The 17,320-nt window shown below is 51.6% G+C and overlaps 1 protein-coding gene across 8 annotated transcripts in view; it reads right to left on the bottom strand.

The window, feature by feature from the left end:
* Nucleotides 1-8,147: 8,147 nt before the first annotated feature.
* Nucleotides 8,148-17,320, bottom strand: part of JADE2 (jade family PHD finger 2) — a 54,076-nt gene continuing 44,903 nt past the window's right edge. For 6 of the 8 annotated variants that reach the window (XM_030318306.1, XM_030318319.1, XM_030318287.1 and 3 more), the window contains 2 exons: nt 13,847-13,975; nt 8,306-12,526 (listed from right to left, as the gene is read on the bottom strand). In XM_030318306.1, coding sequence (XP_030174166.1) covers nt 11,718-12,526; nt 13,847-13,975 — 938 coding nt within the window. In that variant the 3' untranslated portion in view covers nt 8,306-11,717. Of the gene's footprint in view, nt 12,527-13,846; nt 13,976-17,320 lie in introns of all 8 variants that reach the window. The other 2 variants (XM_030318293.1, XM_030318278.1) reach the window with 2 other exon arrangements.

The raw sequence follows: 17,320 nt of genomic DNA, 5'->3' as shown, positions 1-17,320 counted from the left end.
GAGAGAGGATGTGCCAAGTAGGTACCCAACAAATACAAGGGCATGGCAGTAAAGGCCACATTGTAATTTTGGGGACTGGTGACCCCTGAAGGGGACTGTGTGTAGAATGTATTAGGAGAAGGCAAGAGTGGAGGGAAAGACTGGAGAGCATGAAGCCTGACCTGAGGAGGAAGCAGGAAAATAGGGCTGCCCGTTTCCCATCTTCCGACCTGTTTCTCACCTGTAACGATAAGCATGTTATTTCTAACACCAGTTCCAAAACCCAATATTGTATGATGTATGACCATGTTTTCTAACCCACAGTAGGAGCTAGTGACCCACCAGGATAGCCTGCTCTTGGGGCCATCAAATCAGGATCAGGACATGCTATTTGAAGTTGGGACCAGCTGGATAGATGTGTCCTTCTTCAAATGCCACACTGATTGTTGAACACGTGTACAGGAGTGTGTGGCACTGACAACAGGGAAGATGCTGATTTGAGGTAAAACTGAAAAACAAGCTTGAAGCTGTTAAGACAGCAGAGATTGCCAGCCTATAAAACACCTGACTGAGCCCTGGTATCAATTGCTGAGGATACTGCTGGCAGTGGGGAGGGGGGGCGGCGGGTGGAGCTGAGACAGGATTTGTCCCATCTGACCCTTCTCTCTGCAAACCTCTGACCCGGGACTGGTTTTGCTTGAAAAGTGTGGGGGTCTGGTGGCTCCATCTATCAAGCAATACAACTGTCATTGTAGGGGTAAGGAGGAGCATACCCCCCATTCTAATCCCCTGGGAAAGTACTGAACTCAAAGAAGTGTCAGATGGGCATGATAACTTAATCAAATAGCCCAAAGGGCTGTCCAGTGAACACTGGACTATACCTGATCTCTGTGGCTCCAGTGCTCAGGGGGACCTGTGAATAGGAACATCAAGTTTCAAGGAGAGAATTATAGTTGAATTTAAGGAAGGCTTTCTTAGCACTGATGATTTAGCACTTGGTTGCTTTTATTTTATTATTTTATTTCATTTCATTTCATTTTATTTATGAGAGAGTGTGAGTGAGGGAGGGGCAGAGTGAGGGAGAATCCCAGAATGGGGCTCGATCTCGCCCAATATGGGGCTCAAACTCACAAACAGTAAGATCATGACCTGACCCGAAGTCAGATGTTTAACTGAGTGAGCCACCCAGGTACCCCAGCACTGGGTTGCTTTTTAAAATGACAGTCTCTCTGTCATTAAAATTCAGAGGTTTTCTACAGAAGTGGTTTGTAACATGAGGTTTCACATCGCACCACTCCCAAACTCTGAGGTCCTGTCACCCAGATGCAGACCTTCAGAAGAGGGCCAAGCAGGAGCCAGGATTAATGATGCAAGTTGGTGCCAGTCCCACACCCTTTCTTGACTAGAAGAAAGTGCTCCTATGGGGGTGGGGGCAGTCCCTGAGATTTGAACATCCTTCTGATTCCTGATGCTTCTACAGGACACATAGCTCTTCCATTGATGTTAACTCATTGTTGAGACTTAACATTGGATGAGACAGCGATTAGGCCTGCCTGAGCTCTTTCCCAAGCCTCCTAGGCTTCCTTCTGTATGCTAAGGGCATGAATGTTATGGCTGGCATGGGAAGCAAGGCTATGGAATGAAGCACCTGCCACTGGAACCAGGCAGTCACCACCCATATCCCCAAAATGGGAGTTTGGAACACCCACGGGTAAAGGTTTATTTTGCTGAGTCACTTTTCTCCCTTGGCTTCTCCTGTAAACCCCAGCTGCTCTTACAAGTTTAATAAGTTGCTCACAACATTCAGTCCCTAGCAATAGCACATTCCTTATTTGCACAAAGGGGTGGAGGTGGGGGACAGGAGGGATGTCCTATTCACTAGTTATTGGGTTACAAGGTTTCAGGTGTACAGGATGGCTGCCAAAGAACTCAGGCCCAGGCAGCTGACTGTCACAGGTGTCACATGAGCTGTTTTTCTGATGACCACCAGATGTTTTATAACCACCCCCTATTTCAGCCCCCACCCAAAGAGTGGCACTTGGTCAGTCCCTTCCCTGACCCCAGACCACAGTTGTCCTGGCTGGGGGTAGGGAGGCCCAGGAGAACTTGTAAACAACCAGGCTTTGCCGGCTCAGATTCCCGGAAGTGAGAGTTAGTAAACAGATCCCTCTGGCATCCTCACTTCTGGTCAGTCTGCCAACGCTACATCGGTCAGACCTCCTCTTCTCTTCTCCTTACACCTTCAGTGACTTCTCATTTTGTCCACCTGATGCCTATGCCCACTTTCACTTTTCAGACACCTTGCATGGAGGGCCCAGCCGGAACTCTCATCCTCATTAAAAAAATGAAGAAATTGAGGCCCAGAAAGGACCAAAATACAGGTTCTTAATTCTCCACTATGCCAACCCCCCAGATTCCATTTCTTCATTTGAATGCAGCTGGGATTCCCACCCCCCCCCCCATAGTATTCTCTATTTTTTTTTAACTGGGGCAAAAAAACACATAGCATAAAATTTGCTCTTTTAGCAATTTCTAAGTGTAAAGTACACTACTGTCAACCATATGCACACTGCCATGCACCAGACCCCCAGAACCCCCTATCCTGCCTCCACACATGTAACTCAACTCGGGGTTTGCTGCTGGGGGAGCATTAATTTGAACACAACCCAAGGAAATGTCAAAGAATTTTTATAACTTGTCACAAGTAAGGAGACAGGGAGATAGCTGTCAAAGCACTGTCTCCTCTTAGGGTTAGTACAGGAGACTTTTATTCATTATGCTGCAGAACAAGGGCAGGGAGCTTGATACATTAAGGAACTTACGCATATTTTGTGACTTAGACACTTGGGTTCAACTGCACATGCTTAGTATTTCCCAACATTAGTGCAGACACAGTATGTTCAAAACTGGCTGAAAAGCCCTCCACCCATAGGAAATCTTCATATTAGAATGAGTAAATGGTAACTTTAGGGCAACTTACTGGGCTTCTCTGCAAGTCCTCAACTCCAGTTCCGCTCAAACTTACTCCTACAATGGAGTATCCTGTGGAACACCTGGTCCTCCATCTCCTTGGTGGGAACTGCTTGTTCTCTAAAACAGACACAATCTTTCCCTGCTTTTGTTCCTCCCCCCTCTTCCTTCCTACTGACAGCTTGCAGCCCTTTGATCCAAGTAACTCCCCTTTGGGTCCTAGCTAACATACCCACTGAACAACCCCCACCTCTTCTGCCCCCAGCCCTGGCGCCCACCCCTCGGCTTCTTTAAGTACCTCACAGAAGTTCTATCATGTAGTATGTGTCTTTTTGCAATCACTTATTTCACTTGGCAAAATGTGTTTAAAGTTCGTATGTCAGAATTTGCTTCCTTTTCAAGACCGGGTATGTTTCAGTGCATGAATCTAACACAGTTTCTTTATCCATTATCTTTTGACAGGCATGCTGTAGCTCTTGGCTATAGCAAATAGTATAGCAAACAATATAAACGTTTTATTTGCTGACCTGAGTCAGCAAATAAATGGTCTGTGGGCCTCAAATCCTAGCGAGCAGGATCCCTTCCAGGACACCTTGAGGTTCTGTTCAGCCTTGGGTTGGCATGTGAGATGTAAAGGGGGCTGTAGCACAGTTAGACAGGTGCAGCATGGGTTCTGGATGTCCTTGCCCGTGGCTGCATCCCCCTTTCCATTGCTTTCGAACTTCAAGGGTGAGAATTTCGGGGCTGTGGGGACAGTCTTGGATCTGCTTCAGTGTATATACACAATGGCAAATCACTCACCACACTGCTCCTCTACCTGGGACCCAGTATAATTGGAGGACAAGAGGTCACACTAGGATTGCCAGGTAAAATACAGGATGCAATATTTAGAACATACTTGTACTTGGGGTGCCTGAGTGGCTCATGTGGTTAAGCATCCGACTTCGACTCAGGTCATGATCTCACAGCTCATGAGTTCGAGCCCCGCGTCAGGCTCTGCACTGACAGCTCAGAGCCTGGAGCCTGCTTCGGATTCTGTATTTCCCTCTCTCTCTGCCCCTCCCATGCTCATGTTCTCTCTCTCTCTCTCTCTCTCTCTCTCTCAAAAATAAATAAACATTAAACATTTTTTTTATAAAGAACATATTTGTACTAAAGAATTATTCAGTATTTGAAATTCTAATTTCACTGTGTGTCCAAAACTGTTATTTGTTAAATCTGGCAACTCTACATTCTAACCCACTGAAGGTCTCCCTCACAAACCGGGACCAGGGCTTTAGCATCCCAACCCAGTTGCCTTTAGAATGGATGGCAGGGATGCTTCTGAAATCCAGACCTGGCTTGGAGCACTGGGTGTTGAGCCCCACCCCGATACACTCAGCTTGGCCCAAGTTGCCTGCTTGACTGAGCCCACCTTTTCTCCCTTTTTGACTCTTGGCAGTAAGTCTGCCTGAACCCCAGAAGGCTGCCCTAAAATCCCTATTCCATGATCTCCTCTTTTATCAGCAACCCCCAAATAGTGATCACTATGCCTTGTGTCCTGCCTGTGCTTCTCCTCAGGGTAATGAAGAATTCCAAATTTTTTTTTCAACGTTTTTTATTTTTGGGACAGAGAGAGACAGAGCATGAACGGGGGAGGGGCAGAGAGAGAGGGAGACACAGAATCGGAAACAGGCTCCAGGCTCTGAGCCATCAGCCCAGAGCCTGACGCGGGGGCTCGAACCCACGGACCGCGAGATCGTGACCTGGCTGAAGTCGGAGGCTTAACCGACTGCGCCACCCAGGCGCCCCTCCTCAGGGTAATGAAGAGTGGGTGGCTGAGGCAGACACTAACAGGGACAGCTGCAGCTCAGAGTGTGGAGGAGTTGGCCCTTATGGATGCCCTCAAGAGCCTGGTCAGGTGAGGCTGGAGTGTGGAGGTCTCATATGAAGGGGAGCCTAGCATGAGACCACTTTGAGCAACCTGCATTTCTGGCATGGGTCCACAGTGACTCTGAGTCCTGAAACCCTCTCCTAGAAAAGGGCCTTGGCTGCCTCTGGCACCTCTGGGCACAGCCAGAGGTGCAAGGAGAGGCACTTAGGCCGTCTCTGGGAACACGGAGCACTCCCTCTGCAAACCACTAGTGATTCCCTTCCTTGCTTTAGTAGTTAGGGAACAGCAGGGCCTGGAAATCCTTGGTTCACTTACCCTACCCAGGGTGGATGCCCCACAGGCCTAAATCACTGCCTTATCTTCTCAGGAGGTCTCTCGTCCCTTTAACAGCCTCCCTGTTCCTGAAGGCAAAGATCTTTCTCTGTGCTGGCTCACGAAGGGCCAAAGGGCCATGGAGAGGGGGTCACTGGTGTCCTGGGGACAAAGAGGTCTAGGGTTCTAAGACTAGGGACTGCAGGATTGGTCCTGGCCCTGTGTGCTTTGGGACTTGGAGGTGGAGGCATCTGGGCTGGGGCCAGGCAAGCAGCAGATGGCACCCCATACCCCATCTTGCAGACAGAAATTTGGTGAGAACAAGGGAAATTCAGAGACCACCTCCCCCCACTGCCCCCCGGCTTTACACTCACAATATGGTCTCAGTGAGTAATTGCACACTGCTCTGGGGTTACATGATTAAAGTCTGTCTCCCACACTGGCCTGGTGTCTCCATAGGGACATATGGTCATCCTAATGTCCTCAGGGCCCAGTAGCAGGTGCTCAGTGAGTACAGAATCAATTCAGGCAAGATGGAAGGGTAGATAAATGCCATACCCTTCCTGGGAGATACTGGGAGAGTACTGGCCCTTCATGAGGGTGTGGACAGGTTGGTCCACACTCGTCCTGTCCTGTCCTTGTAGGCAGGGACAGCAGAGGCAACAGGGGCAAAGGCCTAGGGTCACCAACCAGCTGTGGGACCCCTGCCATGAAGCAGTTGTATGGACTTGAATGGGTGAAGATAGGGAGCCCAGAGGGACCTGGCTGGGAATTAAGGCCAGGTCTACTCCTCTGCTTTCCCCCATAGAAGCAACCCAGGAGAAAGCCGATGGTCTGTAGGGCTACAGTGCCAGTGGAGTAGCTACTAGACACATAGCTATTGAACTGGAAATGTAGCTAGTCCAAGTTGAGATTTGCTAGGGGGACCTCAGTGGCTCAGTTGGTTAACTGTCTGGCTTCGGCTCAGGTCATGATTTCATGGTTTGTGAGTTCAAGTCCTGCGTCAGGCTTTGTGCTGGCAGCTCAGAGCCTGGAGCCTGCTTCAGATTCTGCCTCCCTCTCTCTCTTGCCCCTTCCCTGCTCACACTCTGTCTCTCTTCATCTCAAAAATAAATAAACACTGAAAATATTTTTAAAAAATCTTAAACGCCCCCAAAACCCCAAATTGAGATGCACTAGAAGTATGAAATACATACTGAATTGCAAAGACTTAGCACAAGAATGTAAAATATCTCATTATAATGGTTTTACATTAATTACATGTTTAAGTGTACATGGATCTAATAGGTTAAATATAATTATTAATTAAAATGCATTTTACCTGTTTATTTTTACTTTTAAAAAGTGTGGCTACTAGAATTACATGTGTGCTTGCACTTGATTTCTATTGAACACTGCTGCTTTAGATGCACAGGTGTCTTAGCCTCTCCTGCTCCACATTTATCAGCTAGGTCAGCTTTCAGGTGTGGGTCTTGCGGCAGGCCCCCTGCAGCCCTCATCTGGACCATGGTGGCCCAGTGAGCCTGGCGTCATGCTGGAGGAGGGAGGGAGGAGGGGGAGGCTGGGGTGCCGAGCCCAGGGCAGCTGGCCCAGAGAGTAGACAGCTCCGAAGGCCAGCCAGTTGGGTTGGCTCCCATGTGTTCTGCTGTGTGGAGTCACAGAACCTTGGATCTGGAGGCACCCTTGGGGACCTATTGCCCATTGCACCAGTGACAAAACAGCAAACAACCAAGTCAGTGGTCCCAGAAGCTTGAGTCCCAATTCAACCCCCTTCCCAAACTGCCTCCCCTGGGGCTCTCAGGGGAGGTTCAAGACCCCTTCCTAGTTTGCAGTTTGATGCATCTTTGCACATGCCGAGCCCTTTCAGGAACTCTGTTGTCCCTTTTTAATCCAGCTGCCCTTTACCAAGCAACTGTTTATTCTTCAGGTCTCCACTGCCTGGAAGCTCTAGATGGCGGGACCCTAGTGGTATACAACCCACCACACTGGCAGAACGAGGTATATGGCCGATAGATTCATTGTTGAATGGCCAAATGAATGCGTGGTGTCTCTTCCTTAGGGAAACTCTTCCTGAAGCCTCCCATCCCCCAATCAGCACAGGCCTCCATATCTCCCAGTTCCCTCATCATCTGCATCCCTGTTGGGTCTGTGAGCTGCCCTGGGAGGCAGGGATGGTAGCTACATTCCTAACACTTTCCAGAGCCTGGCATGGAGCAGGTGCTCAGGAAATAATGAATGGAAAACACACACCTGGGCCAACATCTCCCCTGATGTAGGGACAGATGCCCAAGGTTCCTGGCGAACCTACCAACTGTCCCAGGAAGGTGGCTCACGGGAGGTGGGAAGAGTACAGCAGTCTAGCCTGTGACACTGAATTTCCCCTCTTATCAGAGGTGTGGCTTTGGGTACCTCCCTCACCGGCTCTGAATTCCGGGGGATGCCAACATCAAGAAACAAATGAAATACTGCCCTGAAATACAGTATGGGTGTTGAGCGCTATGCCCATCCCTGTTAGCACTCTTTACGAGGTAGCAGTAGGTTCCGAGGGACACGCTGAGAGCACTTGCTGACTCACTTAGCCGGCTGGTGGCTGTGGACCCCCTCCTCCACTGAATGTAACAGAGCCGCACACCAGCCAGCACAGAAAACATTGCTTTATTAACTGCGTTTGCCAACACACGAGGAGTGCAAAGGGCTCCTTGAGACACAGGCCCTGGTTGGGGCCAGGGTCTGGAAACCCTCATGAGTGAGTGGGACAGGATGGGACTAGGAGCTACGCAGCAGCGGCAACACAGAATCATGCAGGGCATGGCGGGCACTGGCCACGGCAAAGCGGCCATACATTCTATTGCTCGTTAAGGGTAGCGAACATGGACAATGTACAAAAAGGAGAAATAGGTCTTTGCGTTAATGAAAAATACATTTTTTCTCTACAAAGGAATCTTTTCTAATACAAGAAAATAAATATTGCAACATAAGCCAAAAATAATTTAAAATTGCTCTTTTCAATATATTTTCAATATTTCTCTTGTATATTAACAAATGGCACATCACTTTCTTTGAAACAAGGACAGAAGGTGTCTCCTCCTGTGACATTCATATCATCCCCCCACCCCGAGCCGTTTGTGGAGCACAGAGTGTTGTGCATCTGAGGGACAAGGTGGCAGGAAGTGCCTTAAAGAACAACCAAAAGTCCCAGACTCCAGCCCTGGCTCTTTGGCCAATGTGGCCAGCTGGGCCAGGGGCATGGGAAGTGGCCTCCCCAAGGGCCTTGGTACAGGCATCCAGACCATTCTGCAGAGCTTCAGGCATGGCCAGAGGTTGGCATCTGGCAGTGAGCAAGGAAATGCCAAGTTCAGCTGCTGCCAATGTCTGTTAGTATCATCGGGCAGTCGATGCTCTAGAAATTGCCCCAGCAGGTCCCACAATATGCCCAAACGCAACACGCAGACATGCACATACGTGGACACACGAGACGTGCCCTGGCACATGCATACCTACAGACTGGCACCCACTTCCGGAAACCCAGGTGGCTTCTCTAAGGAAACCGAGACCCTGACATAGCAAATGCTCATACACTGTCACAAAGTCAGAGCTCATTTAATAAAATAAACCCTTCTACCTTTCTTCTCCTTATTGACTTTAAAATACATTTGTGATCCATAAAAATACTTTCCTTGCACCTCATCCTTCCTGGCTGTGATGAGGAGGAGGACTGTGCAGCCAGGACCAGGAGAAGGGTGGATGGCAGCCAGGAGGAGTAATAGGAGCTTCTCCCTCCTGGGAGAGGGCCAGTGAGTATGGTGGGCAGAGGTGCTCAAGCAAAAGATCTGCCTCAGCCTCTGGCCTGCAAAAGGACGTCTGTCTCGTTCCCTGCTTCCCGCCTCAACCCCAGGGTTGGCAAAGCTGTCTACACTGTGGACAGGAGATGGGAAAAAGAGTGAAAAGGGCTGTGGCTAATGGTGGGAACCAGTATCCTTGTCCTCTGTGTGGTCTTGCTGGACATCCCAGAGGTGGACAGCTGCGGGGCAAGAACAGCTCTAGGGCCAGGTCTGGGAGTTAAGGTTCTCCCACCTCCCCCACCAGCTAGCCTAACAGATCCCTGAGCCCTGCGCAGGACACAGCCCCAGGGATAGTCCAGTCCAAAGCAAGAGCCAACACAGAAGGGAATCCAGAGGCCAACTTGGGTGGAGTACCCCTGAAGGGTGCTGGCTACCCTTCCTGACCCCAGCCAGACACGCTGCAGTATATTCCCTTCCGTGTTCTCTCCTGCCCTCCTGCCCTAGCCTCTGCCCCCAGGGAGCCCAGACTTCGCCTCCATATGCATGAAGCGGTGGGAGGGGGACAAGCGTGGAGTCTACTGGGCAGGAGCCATTCCTGGCACCCCACCTCTCCCCCTGGCAGAGTTTGGTTGTTCTTTAAGCTCCTCACTTGGTTCCCTGTGAGGTCAGACTGGGCAATCTGGCACAGACAAGATTGTGACCCAAAGCAAGGGGAAGGAAGGAGGACTGTTCAAAGGCAGTAAACAGAGAACGGGGATGGGCCGCTGGTGCGGACACTGCACTGGCCGTTACTACCAAGACGGCAGGCAGACTAAATTCCACATGGTAGCTTGTGCCATTCCAACGCCCAGAATCCTTGAAGCCCGCCCCGAGTCCACTCCAACTGGACACATTTGCCTGATCTTCTGAACTGAGTCCTAGCTTTGTTTCCCGTTTTGCTAAAATTCACATGAAACCGTGCGTCGATGACAATGCCACTGTCGTACCTTGGAAGTGCTGGAGTCAGGGGTGGGTGGTCAAGCTGCTGCCCATCCCGCCGATTTGCACGTTGAGTGTTTGTGTGGGGAGAACCACATGGTGAAGACCTTTGCCATGCTGGTTTTGCTGTCACTGTTCTTCCCCTCTGTGAGTCTCAGAGTTTAGGAAAGCTCACAGTGGGCCCAGCCCAGGACCGGAGTCCCAACACCTGGTTCCCACGTCCCAATTCCAACGGTTCAGCAGCAGAACAACATCTTCTTCCAAGAGCCTGGGCTCCTCTCCTTGGGTGTGTACAATGAACATGTCTCTCTACACTTTGTTGCTAAAGAACTCCGTTAAAAAAAAAAAAAAAAAAAAGTCCAAGCGACAAGTTGTCAGGTCCAGGCTGTGCTGTATTTATGGTCAAAATATTCTTTGGCATCCACAGAATGATTCGACTGATTCACTGGACTTATGCAAGATTTCTTGTCGGAGAAGTTCTGGCTTCACCAGTGGTGGAAGTGACCCAGGAGTAATTCATAAAACAAAAAAAACCCATGTTTTCACTGAATTCCTTTTATTGTTTGTTCCCTGAGCTATCACCCTGGGGCCACTCCACTGACACTCTTCAGAGCAACTACCTGGGACCTAGGGGATGGGACAGAAAAGGTGGGTGGGTGGTGGTGGGTAGGGAGGGCAGAACCAGGGAAGGGGGTAACGGCTCACAGGGACAGAGGAACCAGGAACATCCAGCAAGACTTGAAACAGCCACAGCAGGCCAACACGGCCTGCCCCGGGCCCCGGGATCCCACTTGCTTGTTGGAAGGAGGAGTTTCCAAAAGGAAACCGAGGAAGAAGCTCATCTCATAGCAGGACTGGAAAATTTGAAAAGGCAAACGGTCTGGTCTGGTCAGGTCAGGTCAGCTGTCTGGGAGTGACCAGACGTCAGCCGAGACTGGCCCCAAAGGAAGGAAGGAAGTTGGAGCCCCAGAGCAATTCTCTAAGTGTGGGGAGTCTGAGCCCCACGCCCCTGTCTGGGCACTGGCCCTCCCTTGCAGCCCTCCACCGGCACTGGCGGCTGGCTGGCTGTTTGGGAGTCCCCTGAGTAAATGGCACAGCTCAGGAAGGATTCTAGGAACCCCTTCTCAGAGCCGCCGGGCTGGGCACTGGCAGGGGTGGAGCAGCAAGGGAGTGGAGGGTCGCGGGGTGGGCGGGCAGGCCTCAGATGATGTGGGTTGATCAGGAACAGCGGTGGTTCCTCTGGAACCAGCGGGCCCTCTGCGCCCCCTCAGTGCTTTCTTGTATAAGCTCGTTGTGCTTGTGACAGTGAGTAGACTCTGGCTGGGGATCACTTATTATACTTCCTTGGGGATCAGTGGAGTGCAGCAGGACCCCCCAAATGGACCCCAGTGGAATTTGGGGGCAAGGCGGGGCAGGCCCTGGGCTGGCCCATCTGCCATGAAATAATGCCCAAACGACGGTCTGTGTCACCCAGTGGCAGCGGGCTAGAGTCCTGAGCTCTTCTTCGCCTCGCCTACATCTAGCCAGGAGCCCAGCAATGCCGCGTGGGCCGGGGCGGGGTGCTGCCGCGGCGGGGATGGGGCACAGGACCTGCTAGAGCCCCTGCGGCCAGAGCCGTGGAAGGAATTCTAACGTCCTAGGCCAGCACAGAGGAAAGACAACAGTGTGGAATTCAAAACTCTCTCTATATTAAAAATAAAACCACAACAGAGTGGCAGTCTCAAGGATCTGAGACACTCAGCAGAGATTGGAAATGGCAGTTGTGACTGGGCTGAGGCCTCGTGGGAGGACCAGGGCAGGGCCTGGGACAGGGTGGGGGTGACTTAGGAGGCCAGTACCCCCATGCGGACCACCTCCTCAGCCCCTGCTTCCCGGGGAGCCCGCTGCACCCCACTGTCCTCAGCTTCCACATCTGAGTCGCTCATCTCTCCATCAGAGAAGTAGCCGTCAGTCTCAGTGTCAAAGTGTAGGCTGACCTTGGGCCTCTCGGCCACAGCAGAGGGCGGTCCTGTCCCAGCATCAGGCCTGGTACCTGGCGATCTCCGGGTTCCCTTGTTTTCTCGGGGCAGCCGGAGCCGGCCCAAGGGCTTGGGGCTCACTGTAGGGCCAGGCACTTGGACATTCGAGTCAGCAGCCATTGGGGCTGCCTCGTCCAGGGTCTCGGGGGCCAGAGGAGGGGGGCTGTCGGGGGCCGCTGGGATGGGACAGTCCCCAGCTGTGGGACTAGACGGCAGGTGGGAAGGCGTTCGCCGCGTTGGTTTCCGGGCCACTAGGCCCTGACCACCCTTGCCGCTGGCTGCATCCTGGCCCCAGGGCTTCTTGGGGGATTTGTCCGGAGTCGTCCGTGAGCCAGGCCCGTCCTGTGGCGGCTTCTTCTTGGCAGGCAGGCGGGTGCGGCCACGGGCCTTCCTGGCAGGGTCCCCAGGTCGCAGTGAGGGGTCCCGCATGAAGCTCAGCAGTGTCTCCTCGTCTTGCAGCAGCTCCTCTGACAGTAGCCCCGGGGCGGGGTCTTCGCGGTGCCCATTGTTTAGTGACCACTCGCTCATGGCCATGTTCTCTGCTGTGATCTGCACTGACTGCGCCAGCCAGCTGTTGAAGAAGGTGCCATCGATGGGGAATGAGGTGGACAGGCCTGGCCAAGGGGAGAGAGGAAGCAAGTGAGACGCTCGTAGGTGTGTATCCCACCCTTTCAGGAAGCCCTCCCGGACCCTCCCCAGCAGGCCACTGTGCACCTCCCTCCCTCTTTTCCTCTTGCCAGACCCAATTAAGCCATCTTGTTTGCTGATCCCTCCTGTCAACACCACCAAAGAGGGACTATATGGGTCCACACCATATACCTCTCTCCCCAGGACAACCTACTCCCAGAACTGGCTTCATGATTTGGAACCCAGAATGTAAAGTGAAAATGTGGGCTCCCTGTTCAAAAATTATTAAGGTATTTCAAGGTGACAACAGTAGAGCATTAAACCAAGCAAGAGCCCTTTGAGACTGCACAGGTACACACACCCATGAAGCCGGCTCTGCACCTCTCCCATCCCGGGGTGCAGAGGATGAAGGAATGAAGGAAAACGCCTCAGGCCACCAGGGGGCGCTGTTTTTTTTGTGAGAATTATTTCTGAAGCAGACAAGTTGGATAGGGTAGCCAAGTGCATCTGTGTAGAAGGTCCCTCTTGGATGTCAGGGCCAGCAGGTGAAACTGGGCCTTCCTTCTGATACCCAAGTGGTCAAGTGGTCCCATTCCTGAGAATGAGGGACATACAAGATGACATGAGGCTTCCCTGCTGGAGACAGGTCTGGATAATTCCACTGTCATCCCTGAGGAAGTGTTCTAGGGGAAGCATGTGATACCCTGGGAGAGAAAGCCCAAAGCTGGTGGGGGGGGGGGGGGGGGGGGGGGAGAGGGCTCAAGGGCTGTTCTGCTTAATATAGGAGCACTAAGGAGTCTGTGACTGACCATGTACTGGGCCAATACCTGTGGCCACTCCTTTAGGTCTCTCTGGGTGGCTCCAGGAAGGTTCCCTAGTGCTGAAGGGAGGGCTCATTTGAGAAATTCCAGCAGAGCGGGACCAGGATGGAGAATTCTGGCTGACCCTCATTTCCCAGCATAGGGCTACATTCTGTAAGGGCACAGAGGGCCCACATGTCCCCTGGGGACTCTAGGAGTCTGGCTAAGAGAATGTGAGGGCAGCTCCTGAGACCCTGGCCCAGCCTCCAGATGTACAAAAGGGGAATTTCTTGGGATGCCAGATGGGACAGAGACCCTATCTACTTTCCTTTATGGTTAAAAGGTATGAGCACCTGGGCATGGAAGGGCCTGGCTAGCCCTCTTGGGCTTCCTACTCTGTGCAACAGAAGTGCTGGTGGACCTTGCTGGCCTTAGGTTCGGGGCTGCAAGTGGAGTGATGGTGTAAGCCTGGCCATGTTCGCCAGGCCAGTGTGGCCACTCACTCACCCAGCTGCCCCAGGACTGAGTCGGGCCCCGCCTTCACTTTCTCTTTCTTCTCGGGGCTGCCCTTCGGGCCCTCACGGCCTTTCCTTTTCGAGTCGCTCTTCTTGCCCTTTGCTCTCTTCCCAGACCCCTCTGCCAGGGAAAGAGAGAGCAGGAGGGAGGCGGTTACCCCGAGCAGCTCAGTCAAAACCAAGATCACTATGGGCCATCCATATGATAGTCCTCTATCACCTGTGCCTCAACTTCCAGGTCACTTTGCCCTGCTAATGTGTCCTAGGCTCAGAGCCCCAGGACCTGGGATAAATGGGGCTCCTGTGAGTCAGGGACAGCTGGTGGGGAACAGAAGGTAAGTGCCTACTGCTGTCCTTGAATGGCTTGGGGAGGGCGCAGGGCCACAAAGCGGGTGGAGGACCCTCCTCCAGGACCTGGAATGCAGTCTGACATCTACATGGCCTCTAGATGTCGGGGTGGGGTGGGAGTCCTGGTGGGTGCAAAGGGTAACTACAGGTGAGTGGCCAGGTCAGGGCCTTCAATGCTAGGCCTAGCGGCCAGACATGGATGTGGAGAGAAGTCTGAGGACTATCTGAGGAGTCAAGAGATGTGGGTTCTAGTCCAGCCATAGTGGTCAGTCCCATGAGCAAGTCTCCTGCCTTGGCTTCTTGGTCTGCTCTCAAGGTCACACAGCAGATAGCAGACTCGGGGTGCACACCTGGCCCTTTTATCCTTTTGGTCCGTGACCACATAGGTTTAGGGAGCCACAGAGAACACTGGAGCAGGAGAGGGACATCTGCAGGGGGAGGCCCAGCTGCCAGAAATCTTCTCCTAAGTTTTTCAGCAGGAGTCTGGAGTGCTTCTCAGATAAAGGTTTACAAGAAATTTGAGGGATATGGACTCTCCCTAGCTGTGCTGCTAATCCCCTGTGCAACCTCAGAACCCTCACCTCTGACATGACACTCCTGCCTACATGCTCTGGAGGGAGATTTCTAAGGTTTCCCAGTGCCCTCAGGAAAGTCTGAGCTCCTTCTGAGGCCGCAAGACCTTGCACGTCTGATCCTAGCAAGACCCCAACCTCACTTGAGACGTAGTCCTTTTGCCCAAGTTGCTGCTATGCCAGACTCCTTCCAGTTTCTCTAAAAAGACAAGCTCCAGCCTCTAGGATTCCAAATTTTACTGCTCTTCAAGTGGTTCATGGCCTAAACATAACTGCCACAGGAAGGCTTCTCCAGTGCTCCGGCCAGACAGGCCTCGACGATATGCTTGTAGCCATATGCCCATCCCAGGGGTCATCAGTTTTGGGCAGAAGCAAACCAGTCTTCTCCCCACATGTCTCGCTCTGAACAAAAGGATGCCTGATGCTGCCACTCAGCTCCAGGAGCTGCAAATGTCCCCAGATTCAGTGTGGGGATGCAGACCTGGCTCTTCACCTCGTTTCTGGAATCCTGTGCCTGAGGGTACTACAGGCCTTGCCACGTTCTGTTACCCTGATTGTGGGCCTCTCCTTCTGCAGCTGGACCTCTCACCACAGTGAGGTCCTAAGAAGCCAGACACATAGCTCCAGGATCACCACTGCTGTGAAGCCATCTCTGGTACTTCTGTCCCTGCACTGGTGCCAACTGCAGCCCCTTGGGCACCACTTTCCTTTATCTTTCCAGATGGTGAGCTCCACAAAGACAGGAAGCCTATCCATTCCGCCCATGGCAACGTGCCCCGCAGTACCAGGCACAGGGCCTGGCATCCTGTCTACACTCAGTTTTAATACTCGCTGAAAAAATCAACAGAGGAGAAGGAGCCTGGAGAGCTCTGGCAGCCAGGAAGCTGCCAGTCTTGGGGATGCATGGTAAGCTCTGACCTTTGCATGGACACGACCCGGCCTCACCCAGGACCTGTTTTTGGCAGGGCTGGTTCCTTGGGCCAGAGTAGGTGGTGATCCCAAAGTGCAAATGAGGCAGCTTGGCTCAGACAAGGGTGGGGCGGTACCAGGTCCTCAGTCATTCGTTCTGGGGGTGGCCCAACAGCTCTGGTTCCTCTCCACTGCAGGCCTAGCCTGACCCAGAGGCTGAACTAGCAGCGGCAGCTCCTGGCTCAAAATATCTTGCCACTGAGCTGCATGTAATTCTACATTAGAGGACCTTTTTTTTTTTTTTTTTTTTAATTTTTTTTTTTCAACGTTTATTTATTTTTGGGACAGAGAGAGACAGAGCATGAACGGGGGAGGGGCAGAGAGAGAGGGAGACACAGAATCGGAAACAGGCTCCAGGCTCTGAGCCATCAGCTCAGAGCCCGACGCGGGGCTCGAACTCACGGAGTGCGAGATCGTGACCTGGCTGAAGTCGGACGCTTAACCGACTGCGCCACCCAGGCGCCCCTAGAGGACCTTTTTTGAGTTAAGCATTGCCCTTCTGAACATGTAAACACTCTGGGAAGGGCCCTGTGTCTGGCAATATCCACACAACTAGCAGAAAACAGCGACACTGGAGATTCTTTGGCCTTAGATTTCCAGATCTCTTAAATACATGTCACGGGAAGAGTTTAAGAAGAAAGCAGACAATCAACATCACTTATCATCAGGGAAATACAAATCAAAGCCACGATGAGATACTACCTAACACCTGTCAGAATGGCTAACGTTAACAACTCAGGCAACAACACACGTTGGCGAGGATGTGGAGAAAGAGGATCTCTTTTGCATTGTTGGTGGCAATGCAAGTTGGTGCAGCCACTCTGGAAACAGTATGGAGGTTCGTCAAAAAATTAAAAATAGAACTACCCTACGACCCAGTAATTGCACTACTAGGCATTTATCCACGGGATACAGGTGTGCTGTTTCAAAGGGACACATGCTCCCCCTTGTTTATAGCAGCACTATCAATAGTCAAAGTATGGAAAGAGCCCAAATGTCCATCGATAGATGAATGGATAAAGAAGATGTGGTATATCTATACAATGGAGTATTACTTGGCAATCAAAAGAATGACATCTTGCCATTTGCAACTATGTGGAACTGGAGGGTATTATGCTAAGTGAAATCAGTCAGTCAGAGAAAGACAAAGATCATATGACTTCACTCATATGAGGACTTTAAGAGACAAAACAGATGAACATAAGGGAAGGGAAGCAAAAATAGTATAAAAACAGGGAGGGGGACAAAACAGAAGAGACTCATAAATATGGAGAACAAACTGAGGGTTACTGGAGGGGTTGTGGGAGGGGGGATGGGCTAACTGGGTAAGGGGCACTAAGGAATCTACTCCTGAAATCACTGTTGTAAATGTTAAAAAATAAAAAATAAAATTAAAAAAAAAAAAAGAAGAAAACAGACAAAAAGAACTGCTAGTAGGCATCCAAATTTTATCAGATGAGGTCAGAAAGAACACAGAGGTCCTCTTCCATCTCTGGAGCAGCTGCCTGATTCAGGATCAACATGAAGCCACGCAGGGGTTCAGGGAAGCTCTCTAGCTTCTGGCCCCTTCCTGTCCC

The sequence above is a fragment of the Lynx canadensis genome, chromosome A1 (assembly GCF_007474595.2).
Source record: "Lynx canadensis isolate LIC74 chromosome A1, mLynCan4.pri.v2, whole genome shotgun sequence".
NCBI classification, from domain to species: Eukaryota; Metazoa; Chordata; class Mammalia; order Carnivora; family Felidae; genus Lynx; species Lynx canadensis.
Note: the sequence above shows the minus strand (reverse complement) of the source record. Positions and strands in the feature narration are given on the sequence as shown.